At 37.8% G+C, this 13,034-nt stretch overlaps 1 protein-coding gene across 4 annotated transcripts in view; it reads left to right on the top strand.

The window, feature by feature from the left end:
• Nucleotides 1-8,832, top strand: part of SYNPO2 (synaptopodin 2) — a 204,637-nt gene extending 195,805 nt beyond the window's left edge. For 2 of the 4 annotated variants that reach the window (XM_019962262.2, XM_070790791.1), the window contains exon 5: nt 4,980-8,832. In XM_019962262.2, coding sequence (XP_019817821.2) covers nt 4,980-5,519 — 540 coding nt within the window. In that variant the 3' untranslated portion in view covers nt 5,520-8,832. The remainder of the gene's footprint in view (nt 1-4,979) is intronic. The other 2 variants (XM_070790792.1, XM_019962263.2) reach the window with 2 other exon arrangements.
• The last annotated feature ends 4,202 nt before the right edge of the window (nt 8,833-13,034 follow it).

Raw genomic sequence — 13,034 nt, 5'->3', positions numbered from 1 at the left:
TATGGTATTGTGATCAATGGAGTAAAGTTACGGGAGGCAAAGTTTGCCTCAATGTAGGGAAGACATTATCAACACTTAGAGCTTAAAGACTGTCTTGAGATGGCCTGGAAACTAGTGAGCTCCCTTCTCTAGAGCAAGGCCTGGGTGAGGTAAAAGGTTTCAACTCAAGACTATTTGATGTTACTAGGAAAACAAACAAACAAACACACATATCATTTTATTTTTAGCCTATATTTCATTTTAAAAAGAAAATAATAACTATACTCTCTAATGAAATGATAATATTATATAATAGGATGTTAAAAGTGGAAGTTTCCCCCTAGGCCCTCCAATACAAGAGATGCTGCACATTGAAGTGAGATTCCAGATAAACACAGACTTTACAGAGAAAACAGTAGACATGAGTGTCCCCGCTGTGCTCAAAGATTAACAAACCACTGCCACAATTCTTGAACCCCTTAGTCAGCTCCAGGTTATTAAAGGGGGTCAGAGTCTGGCAGGAAGAAAGGATTTGGTGAGGAGGAATTCTGGAACTCTGTAGATCACGGTGTGTGTTTAGAGTAGATGAAGTTGGGGGACCCTGCTCTCTCACCTCCAGCCTTGTGAGAAACAGATTTAAAGTGACTTCTTAAAGGACTTTGTATAAGATGTCAGCATGAGGATGGATGGGAGGTCAGAGTGGGCTGGGGTCTGATTCCCTCCCAGGATATCTATAGAGTGAGAGATGGTCTGAAAAACTGTTTTGGAAAAGAATTGGGAAATTTGCTGCTGAATTCCCAAGGGCAAATGATGTGATTGTTTCCCATGGACCAGAGAAGGGCAGAAGTAAGGCAGAGTTGGATGGAGTCATCCTGGGGTCTGTCCAAGGGTGAAAACAGACCCTAGTAGCTACAAGCTTTCTAGGGGTTGTAGATTGAGTTACAAATTAACTCTAGAATTGAGATGAACTGACATTAATTGAGGACTACAGACAAGATGTCCCCAGTGATAGGGATCTTCAAATATCCCTTTGAAGCTTTCTTCTCTGTGCCTCCCTGGCTCTGAGAGTGAAAAGCCAGAATATGATGTTACTATATAAAGTAAAAAAAAAAAAAAAATCTGCTCTTTTTTTCCTCCATCCTTGCACTTTCACCTCAGGGCAAAAGTCAGGCTTAGCAAGCTGGGAGAGGAAGAGGCGGAAAGCATGAAGAAGCTAAACACATTGCCTTCCCTGAAGGAAGGTGATCCTTCTAAAATGAGCCCTAGCTAGGGAAGGAGAAGAGATTTACCTCTAAGAGGAGACTGAAATTTGTTATTCCAGTGGCTGTAATATTATAAGTTGAAATATAATGGTTTGAGTAACTTAAGATGATGATGGTCTAATCCTAAAAGGAAGTCAAATATCACAGGACCTAAGTTTTGATCCAGCAGTGGTGAAAAAATTTCTTTTATTAAAAAATAGATTTCTTAATCTAATCCAGTTTAGATTAATAATAAAATAATTTTATGGTAAAAAAATTAAAGTGTAGTAGGAGACAAAAAGAAAGAAGCATTTTGATGACAATTTAACATATTAAGCACTCTCATATCAAAATTTTAAATTCTTTTGATAATAATACAATCCAAGGTAGAAATTCCAATCCAGGATCTAACCCATGATATGCTAGGATTCTTCCATCAGAAATCCAAACTCCAAAATAGAAGAAACACTTCTGTTATTTTCAGGTGCCTTTGGTCATTTCTGGCTCAGGAAGGATCACGTGGCTTCATTCCCCCAGCCAAGCAGAGAACAGTATGAGCCTCAGGACAGAGACTGACAGAGGAAATAGCACCAAAGAACAAGATGTGAAAATGGCTTTGGGGAAATAGGTTAGAATTAGGGGTTTGGGTGCAGGCAAAAACTAGAGGCCTGAAATATTTTTGGAATAAACAGAAACAACAATGTGCCTAAAGAACTATTTGTTTATACCACAGGTGCATTTCTAACCTAAGACAATTTGTAATTTTATTCTATTGTTAGCACTTAAAGGAGCATGAAGTCACATTTGGCAGACTGAGGAGTATGTAGAAGAGCAACAGTCATTTTGTTCATCGAGGTCACTGCACTCTTCCTTCACAGCACTGCTGCTATATTTAGCATATGTCTATTCTATAAGATTTTTCTTTTTTTTTTTCGTAAACTCAGTGTTATTTTCTCTTCAGAAAACTTTGAGTTACTCTTTCAATATTATACTTCAAAGTTTTGTTCTTTCCCTCCACATTCAACTGATTAATGTTTTTGCCTTAGCTGAAGAACAATCCCTGATGTCTTTGTTATTAGAATATCATTCAACAATGTTTTTAACTTTTGCATTTCTGTTAAGATTCCATTCTTCTGAAGATTTGTGACTAAGTGGGTAGAAGAAGACCAGAAAATAACTTTCTCTCTTTCATCCAGTGTTTTGCATGCCCTATCACTGAGCTGCATGCATTCACATTGTACCCCATACTTTGAAATATATTGACAATTATTTCCTTTTCCAGTTATTAGCCAGTGATGGTAGTAACCCTTATGTATGTTCAGGAACTCTTTTATTTCTGTGAAGACTTGGATCCTTTTATTGCGATCCTTTGCTGCTGCTGCTGCTGCTGCTGCTGCTAAGTCACTTCAGTCGTGTCTGACTCTGTGGGACCCCATAGACGGCAGCCCACCAGGCTCCGCCGTCCCTGGGATTCTCCAGGCAAGAACACTGGAGTGGGTTGCCATTTCCTTCTCCAAGGCATGAAAGTGAAAAGTGAAAGTGAAGTCTCCCAGTCCTGTCCAACTCTACATAACCCCATGGACTGCAGCCCACCAGGCTCCTCCATCCATGGGGTTTTCCAGGCAAGAGTACTGGAGTGGGGTGCCATTGCCTTCTCCATGCCATCCTTTAAGTCTCTATTATTTTAAAGATCTGACTAAAGAAGCTGCTATATCTGATGGGAAACAGGTATCACTGGAATGTGAAAAATGCCCCAGCGACTCTCTAGATCAATGTTCTCTTTCTTCCAGAGATAAGGACAAACGGGGACATAGACACAACTGAGCTAATTTCTCTTTATCATACGGAAGGTTGGGTATGTGTGTGTTAGTTGTTCAGTTGTGTCGATTCTTGCAACCCCATGGACTGTAGCTCACCAGGCTCCTTTGTCCATGGGATTCTCCAGGCAAGAATACTGGAGTGGGTTGTCATGGTCTTCTCCAGGGGATCTTCCCAACCCAGGGATAGAACCTGTGACTCACGTTTCCTGCTTTGGCAGGTGTGTTCCTTACTACTAATGCTACCTGGGAAGCCCTTATCATACTGAATGTTAATACTTCTTAATGTACAAAACCATTGGTCCTGTCAAAACAGGTAATGAGTCTCTTCTCTAAACTGATCTCTGATTGACTAATTCACAACTGCAGAGCTAAAAACAGTACTGGATTGTGTGCTTCCTGAGAACATGGACTTTATCTGAAGCATCTTTGTATATTGAGTTCACAGGAAAATGCCTAGAAATACTAGGAATAAAATTTTTGTTAAATGAATGAAACAAATGCATTAATAATATGGAATAGAAAGCAAATCCTTAAATAGTAACTTATTAGATCTAGGTTAAGAGAAGGAGATTAATGAAAACAAGTTTTTGCTAGGAGTTTTTTTTTTGGGGGGGGTGAGGTGGGTAGGGGCATGCCCTGTGGCTTGTGGGATCTTAGTTCCCCGACCAGGTATAAAACCTGGGGCCCCCACAATGAAAGCACCAAGTCCTAACCACTAGACTGCCAGGGAATTCTCCATTATTATTAAAGCTTCAATGATTAAAAAGACATAATCAAGATCCATTATATTGACTCTCTTATTCTTTATATGCAAAGCAACATTGAACCACCTACCTTTGTGTGCCTAATGGAACAACAACAACAACAAAAAACCCCGAACATTTAAATCTGAGATATTTTGTCCAAATCTAGGTGTTGCTATTCATTTTAAATTTAAGAACTTGATATAGAAAGAAAATATATTGAAACCATTTATGGAATTTGAACACATTTTAAAGCATGGAAATACTTTTTGTTCAAGAAACACAATGTCATGATACTCCCAAGTTGATTCATTTCTCTTAAGTGTGTCTCTGCTACTTTTTGCCAGGAGTTTTCCTAAGAGTCTCAAGCAAATGGGAATATGTAAGGAAGTAATGTATATAATCAGACTTCAAGGTCCCTGGAAATAGAGAATGAGTAAAAGCTTTCACTAAGTTGTATTTCATGATATTAGACAAACTGAACATTTAGCATACACAAAGGAATGTTTCAGGGACACACACTTTCAAAGAAATAAGGAATATAATATGCATAAAAGGAACCAAAGCACAAATGAAACAAGTGGCTGAACTCTTTCCTTCAGAGACACAGGCAATATACTACACTCAGGAAATAAAGATCCACATGATCTTCACCAGTATATACATAGAACTTGGCTGGAAAAATGTCATCTGCTCCATCAAACAGGAAATATTAAATAAGACAAAAATAAGACAAAATATTAAAAGTCACTTGGAAAAAGTACAAAGCCCAGTAGAACATGGTCTGTTTCTAGAGTTATTTATATATTTATGCTTATTCGGTATTAGAAAAACAGGACTAGAATGAGGGTGGGCTGTAGATGTAGGTACGAATATGAAGAGGGTAGACAGGAGTAAGAGTGGCCCCAGTGATAACAGAGTGCTTGCAGTGGTGGTGGTGCCTAAGAAAGACGGTAGCAATTGGAGCTATGGGTTCAGAAAAGCAGAGCAAGGAGGTCCTAAAGGAAGGTCAAGTCCCAGACCAGCACTAATAATACACCAGGCAGAGGCAGCCTATTTTGGCTTTAATTATAAGCATTGTAGGGATTTGTTGATTTTTATAGTGCTTAGTAATGGTGTGGAGAATGCTTTGGAGTAGTAGCCAATCAGCATAAACCAAAATGAATGAGATATATTAACATTTTCATTATTTCTAGCAGACTGGACGCTCTCTTTCTCTTCCTGGAAGACCAGTCCCACCTGCCATCTCTGCAACATCTCCTTGGTTATACCAGCCTGCTTACAGCTACACTAGCAAGCCAACGGATGGGCTCGAGGAAGCAAAGAAGAGACTGACTCCTTGGGAAGCAGCAGCCAAGTCTCCTCTTGGCTTAGTGGATGAGGCCTTCAGACCCAGAAACATTCAGGAATCCATTGTGGCAAATGTGGTCTCAGCAGCTCGTAGAAAGGTGCTTCCAGGGCAGTCTGAGGAATGGAATGCAAGACTGTCCTATGTCCCTCAAACCCAGAAGACCAGTGTGGGCTCATTTGCAAAGCAAGAGTATAATGTTGCATCCCTACCCAATTATAGTATGCCCAACTCCCAGTATGGTTCACAGGCACCACATGCATATTACAGGCAGCCTTCCAGAAACGATTCTGAAATAATGTCCATGGAGACCAGGTCTGATTATTGTCTCTCCATAACCAACTGCAACTATAACCCACACCCGAGGGGATGGAGACGTCAAACATGAAGTTAGCAGAACTGGTCATATGCCACCTAGATTTTTTTTTTATGTTTCTTTGCAGTGTTTTCCACTTTTCTAATAGTTTAGAATCACTTTTGATCTTGGCTTGTTCTCATAGGTCATTTATCTGTGTGTGTATGCACATTGGAGTGTAAATCACTTCCTTCTCTGCAGATGCATAGAGAATTTCTTTAAAGAACTCATTTCCTGTGCTGATGACACAGAAATTCCATTTATTTCATTAATATGGAGAATTTAGGCAACTAAACTCTTCTCAATTAAAATGAAATTAACTATGTTCTTGTATGTGCCTTAGTCCAGGGTGGAATTAATGAAACATGGTATGCTAACTGATATTAGCAGTAACAGCAAGGACTATAACATTGGAGAAGTTTCCAATGGTAGTATAAGCAATAATTATATAAAAAGAATTTCCTTGGTGTTATTTTAAACATTTCTTTGAAATATATTTTAAAATCTGATAACATTCATATTTGGTTTTTGGAAATGAGACAAAGACATTCTCAGAAAGAAATAAATATTTGAGAGTAAGACAATTATACATTTCAGTTGGACTTCTGAGGTAAGTGGTGTAATATGTGGGGAATAGAAGATGTAGGTATAGGATTTATTTTTAATCTATTTAAAGGCAGGGGCCTGAGACAGGAATAGACTCTGGGTTCAGGTGTCCTCACTTGTGAGATGAGAAGGTCAGATTATTTAATCTCCTCGATGCTTAACAGCTCTGATATTCTGAACTGAGTTTCTCTCATTTGTAAAATGATCTTTGATGCATTATTCATTTTTGTTGCTCATCATATAAATATCAAACTAAGTTTAAGAGTGGATTAAGTCATTGGTGTCACAACACGTATCATTAAAGGTTCAAGAGGAATTGTTGGGCAGCAGGGTTTGAGCTATGTGTTACATGAGTGAGGGCTGATGAGAAGAAAAAAAGCTATTAATGGATTAAAGGAAGTGGTAGATGGATGTGTCTGTTATTATACAACTGTAGGTCATGAACATTTATTTAATTACAGAAAGCATGCCACAGAAGCCTATGCAACAAGTGGTGCTTCTTTAGAAAAGCATCATTAGGATGTTCAAAGGAAGTTAAACAGTTGCTTGGACAACTCCATGACCCATGCCTGGTTAGCATGACCATGAGACAATCAGTTAAACATCTGCTCCTCACTGTCACACCCACAAAGGATTAAACACAAGGAAATTCAAAGTACTTTACATCATAAACAAGTATGAGAATATTTAAAAAATAAAAACATCTTGAGTGTTCAAAACATTCTTAGGTTTCTAAATATGATTATTTTGCTTTGTTTTACTTTTTTGACTCTTGAATTTATTATTATGATCGTCTCTTTCACAGAATAATACTTTTTAAAAACTGCCAGGATACAAGTACTCCGTTATTTGGAAACAAAAAAAAAAGCTGAAGAAATCACAGTAAGTTCTACTATTAATAGAATCACCCAGATATTAATTTGTTCAATTATTAAGAAAAGTAGAGTACTTCATAGAAATTTGAATTATATCTCAAATTAGAAGATATAATTATGGGTTCCTAAAGAGTTCCTATGGAATTATAAAAAATAATGCCTGGTATATTGGTTAATCTGTCAGCAATTCTCAGGAATCCCCACATAAAAATTCTTGTGGTGGTTCATTTAAACTAGATGTCAATGTTTTAAGATATGTAGAATTTAGCAGAAGGAATTTCGTACAAGATCATATCCTATTTTGTTGTTTTCTTTTATAAATGCTAGCGGTTATTTCCTTCATTCCTTAGATTTTAGATACTTCAGTTCCAGAGGCTGATATATAATACATTATATTATTCACTAAAATTTTCACTAGACTCAAAATAGAGAGATGCAGACATTTTAAACTTAAATATTATTATGAAACAGACAGGTCCCCCTTTGCATGCACTAGATCAAAACAATCATTGTATTAAGCTATCTGAATTTATTCCAGACATCAAAAAAAAAAAAAAAAAAGAAAATATAACACATGGCAGGAAAGTTGTACATTTTTCATTCACAGGGAAGTTAATGTCTCATTTTTATTAGAAGTCAATATTTCAGGGACTCATACGTTGCAGATATAATTCTGAAAAAAAAAGTGCGTTGTCAAATCTTCACAAAATGTATGGGTATTTATCTCCAGTTTTCACAAAAGTAGTAAAGTTATATTGCTTACATTCAAGCTAATGTTTGAGCTAAGGCTGCCATGCTGACATCTGATTCCTGCTGAGAAAACCTAGATAACTACTGTTCTCACAAAAATAAAATCAGTTTGGGACTTCCCTGGCAGTCCAGTGGTTTGAGACTCCGCAACTCCACTGTGAGGGGCATGGATTCCACCCCTGGTCTGGGAATTAAGATCCTACATGCTGCACAGACCAGCCAAAATAATAACAAATAAATAAAATTGGTTTGTCTTATATTCCAAATAATACTATTTTCAGAGAAGAGCTTGCACGTGTGCTAAATTGCTTCAGTCGTGTCTGACTCTCTGCGACGCTATGGACTGAAGCCTGCCAGGCTCCTCTGTCCATGGGGATTCTCCAGGCAAGAATACTGGAGTGGGTTGCTATGCCCTCCTCCAGGGAATCTTCCCCACCCAGGGATCCATCCCGCATCTTTTAAGTCTCCTGCATTGGCAGGCAGGTTCTTTACCACTAGTGCCACCTGCTTTGTAAATATATACCACATGTGTTGTTGTAAGACATTTTTCTACCAGTAGAAATCACAGAGGTAGAAACAGTTCTGTGCTATCATGATTAAAAAGCATTCTCTTGAAGTACACTAATTTGGCACCTCTTTCCATCTTCAGTTTAAAAATATAATTGCATGTGTGTGAAATATCTGTTATTGAGATGATTTAAATACTGTTTGTATTTTGAATTTTAAAACTACATGATTCTAGTCCATTTATCTCTGAATATATCTCATGTTTTGGCCTCATCACTCATATTGGAAAGGGCTACACTGTTAGGGCTCAAGCATACACATATATACATTAATGAATTGAAACTTTGGATAAAAAATATATCAAATAGGCTCGTTATTATAATTAGAGAGGACCTGTAGAAATGTTTGTAAAAGAAAGTAGATTTTCACATTTGATTTTTTTTCAAAGTAGTAGTATTTACACTATCCACACATCTACTAAAATAGACTATGTTCTCCTGCTTATTAGCTTAACATTTCTACCTTTGTTTATACCAAAAGACTGTATTTGAAAGATGCATACTGAAAATCAAAATTGTATAAGTAATAAAAATTAACTTGAAAATCAATTTAAAGAGCCTTTTCATTTTTCCTTATTAGAAAATTCTTTTGAAATAGTCTTTACCCCAAAGATTTAATCTTATCTAGTACATATTTTAAAATTTTAGTTTCTACAGTATCAGTTTCCAGGCACATTAAAAGAATTTCATGCTGATTGGCAACATTTTAACTGTAACATTTAAAAACTTAAAAAACAACTTACCTGAAAATATGATCAGTTTCACATGTAAGTTAAGAGGTTTTAGACCCATATTTTCATATTATAGTATTATTAATTTAATATTACTCTGTATTAATTCTTTCTTTCATAATATTGAAAAATCAGTCCTAAGCAAAAGCATAGCTAGTGGTAATATGACTTGATAAAGTATTGGCTGAATTTCTAAAACCACCCTGGACTTAGAGAGCCTACCATGTTTGTCATTCAACTGCTTCTGATCACTTATTCTCTGCAGACTGCCCCATGACTGACCTTGATTAAACTGAACGCTTCATCATAATAAAGCGTATTTAAGTAAAACTTTTAAAAAATGACTTGGATCTTCTTACATACTATTAAAACCATCAGCTGGAATGTGAGCTCCCTGGTCACTGCAACCATGCAGCACAGCTTTTTGATATTTCTTGTTAAAAATTATGAATAAAATGACTCTCTTGGCAATCTGATAAAAAATAGTTTTAAAGAAATTGAAATATTCCCTAAATATGAGTACCATCTTAAAGATTTGAAAAACTTAAGAGATAGTTAGCACCATACTGTCTGTCAACTTAAAGAAAAACACACAACATAGAGTTGTGAGTTTAAGCTTTATTCAGGGTCTTACTGAGGACGACAGCCTGGGAGACAGTCTCTCAGTAGCTCTGAGAAACTGCTCTGAAGAGGCGGGGGAGTAGCCAGTGTACACATGAAAGTTTTTGCTAGAAAATACTGGCCGTCAAGTATACATCTCAGTAAAAGTCTACTGCTAATCAAACAGAACAGATATCTCAAACTGATGATTTTTATGCTTTTCTGCAAGAAAGTGGGGTCATTGAAACTCTTCCTGAGATGTGTATCTTAACTACTTTTATTGTTTTTGTTCAGTCACTAAGTCATGTCTGACTCTTTGTGACCCCATGGACTGCAGCACACCAGGCTCCTCTGTCCTTCACTATCTCCCAGAGTTTGCTCAAACTCCTGTCCATTGTGTTGATGATACCATCCAGCCATCTGATCCTTTCCTGCCCCCTTCTCCCTTTGCCTTTGCTCTTTCCCAGCAACAGGGTCTTTTCCAATGAGTTCCCTCTTTGTATCAGGTGGCTAAAATTGGAGCTTCAGCTTTAGCATCAATCATTCCAATGAACATTCAGGGTTGATTTCCTTTAGGATTGACTGGTTGGATCTCCTTGCAGTCCAAGAGACTCTCAAGAGTCTTCTCCAGCACAATCTGAAAGCATCAATTCTTTGGCATTTAGACTTCTTTACGGTCCAATTCTCACATCCATATATGACTACTGGAAAAACCGTAGCTTTGACTATATGAACCTTTGTTGGCAAAGTGATATGTCTGCTTTTTAATACGCTGTCTAGGTTTGCCAAAGGTTTTCTTCCAAGGAGCAAGTGTCTTTTAATTTCATGTGATTCTGGAGACCAAGAATATAAAATCTGTCACTTTTTCCACTTTTTCTCTTTCTATTTGCCATGAAGTGATGGGACCAGATGCCATGATCTTAGTTTCCTGAATGTTGAGTTTTAAGTCAGGTTTTTACTCTCTCTTCAAGAGGCTCTTTAGTACCTCTTCACTTTCTGCTACTTTCTCACTTAACTACCTAGAGGCCTGTTTATCAAAAGCACAGAATGCATCATCCTGTCTTTTCCATCCTGTATTCCCCTCAGGTTGTACTGTCCTGTAGGTGGGCTGACTGGAGTGGATTCTGACTTAACCCTTGTATAACTAGATGATGAGTCACACTCTGTTCTTTCTTTATTCACATGTATGAAGATGCTAATGCCATAGAAAATGCCCATTTTTTCTTATGAATTCCTATCACTCAGTAAACTACACGTTTCAAAACATGCCAAGAGATCAGTTATCTCCACGTGGAGCCAGCGGGCAGGCTAAGGCCAGGAGAGTCCAATTCCCTGGTAGTTCACTAGGAAGACAGCAACAGAGATGCTTCAGGGCTAGCCAATGTCTCCCTAGTCCACGTAACACTAGAAGTATTTAGTGCAAAGTACTTTTACTCAGTTGTTTTGGAAAATAACAAAATCTGTGACTTCTCAAATTTAATGGAGCAGCATTTTTCACAAAGGGACACTTCATTATTCATAGTCTTAAAAAAAATGTAACAGTTTATATTTCTAGAAGGAGTCTGGCAATCCTCTCTATAAAAATTGAGTAACTTTATGAGGAAATGCCACCAATGTGTCTGGCTATGATTTTTTTTTTCCTCTCTAAAGTTGTAGTGAAGCATTGCAATTTTGTACCTTCTTTCTCCTTGATTTCTTTGCCACTCTTCTTCATAAACAGTCCTCCATTCCCACTTACTGCCAAGAGGAAGAAGCTTCACCACCTCTTCAGGATTTTACGATTTATACTTCTGAAAAGGCTTTCTAGGGCAGGACTGGCTCACCATGATGAGCTGTATAAATGTGAGCTTTGCCCTAAATTACCAAATAAATTATAAAGGGGTGTGAGTGGTGTGCTTAGTTGCTTCACTCATGTTTGATTCTGCGACTCCATGGAAAGTAGCCTGCCAGGCTCCTCTGTCCATGGGGATTCTCCAGGCAAGAATAATGGAGTGGGTTGCCATGCCCTCCTCCAGGGGATCTTCTGGACCCAGGAACTGAATCTGAATCTCTTATGTCTCCTGCGTTGGTCAGCAAGTTCTCTACCATCAGCATCACTTTGGAAGCCCTTATAATGGGGTATATATATAGGTAAAGGCACAATCTTACCTAAGGTCAAATTGATCTTGAAGAACCCTGTCTACATTACTATGAATATTCAGAGGACCCTGCTTTAGCCTTTTGCCAGCATCATCTCTTCTAGAAAAAATTATCCATTGAGAAAATTGAGCTACAGATGTATTCTGTAGATATAGTACATGTGTTGGAAAGTAAAGTGCCATCCTTAAACTAGGGAAAATACACTGTTTGTACTGCTCTTACTCTCACTTGGATGGAACAACCATTTTTTAAGCAGCATAGAAATCCATGACATGAGTCCACAGCAGTTTCGCAGGACCCCAGGGCTGATCCCTGACCTAGTGAGAAATAGTCTCATTTCAAGAGGTTGGTAGTTTTTCTTACTATTCTACATGTCATTCATACCAGAGCCTTCTGCCAGACCAGTACATAAGACAGAAAAGAATAATATTTTTTAAATAAATAAATGGGGGAGGAGTTTACCTATTTTCCCACAATGTGGTTTAATTTGGAACTTTATGCCAGTTAAATTTTGTTCTTAAATTCAAATCATATCTTCTCTGGTTTCTGTCTACAGAAGCTACAGGTCTGATTATTAGCAATACAAAATGCCTTTAATTTATTGAAGTGGATACTTACTAGAGGGCTAAGAGGAAAAAGAACACTGATTTAGGGGTAAAGCAGCCAAAGTTCAATGCTCAGCTAAGCCAAGCCCTATGTCCAGCGTAAATTTGATAAAGAAAATAAAAGAAGGCAAGGTTTTATGTCCTGTAGCATTCTCCAGTGATAATGAAATAGGAAGGAAGGGGGCAGGGCACAAACTTGGAAAGAATGGCATAGCCTGAGGACACAACGTAAACTAACCAGAACTTTGTTGTTGTTCAGTGCTCAGTCCCGTTATTCACAGTCTCCTGTTCATTGAGCCAAACGGGAAACAACGCTCAGTTGTTGGTGTGTCTCGTGGTGAAAGCAAAGTCCAATGCTGATGAGAACTAAATGGGTCCAAGATGTCTGTGGCTCAGATCATGAACTCCTTATTGTCAAATTCAGACTTAAAATGAAGAAACTAGGGAAAAATACTAGACCATTCAGGTATGACCTAAATCAAATCCCTAATGATTATACAGTGGAAGTGAGAAATAGATTGAAGGGATTCGATCTGATAGACAAGACTGCCTGAAGAACTATGGACAGAGGTTCGTGACATTGTACAGGAGGCAGTGATCAACATCATCCCCAAGAAAAAGAAATGCAAGAAGGCAAAATGGTTGTCTGAGGAGGCTTTACAAATAGCTGAAAAAA

Source organism: Bos indicus, chromosome 6 (genome assembly GCF_029378745.1).
Source record: "Bos indicus isolate NIAB-ARS_2022 breed Sahiwal x Tharparkar chromosome 6, NIAB-ARS_B.indTharparkar_mat_pri_1.0, whole genome shotgun sequence".
NCBI lineage: Eukaryota > Metazoa > Chordata > Mammalia > Artiodactyla > Bovidae > Bos > Bos indicus.
This window is presented reverse-complemented; position numbering and strand designations above follow the sequence as displayed.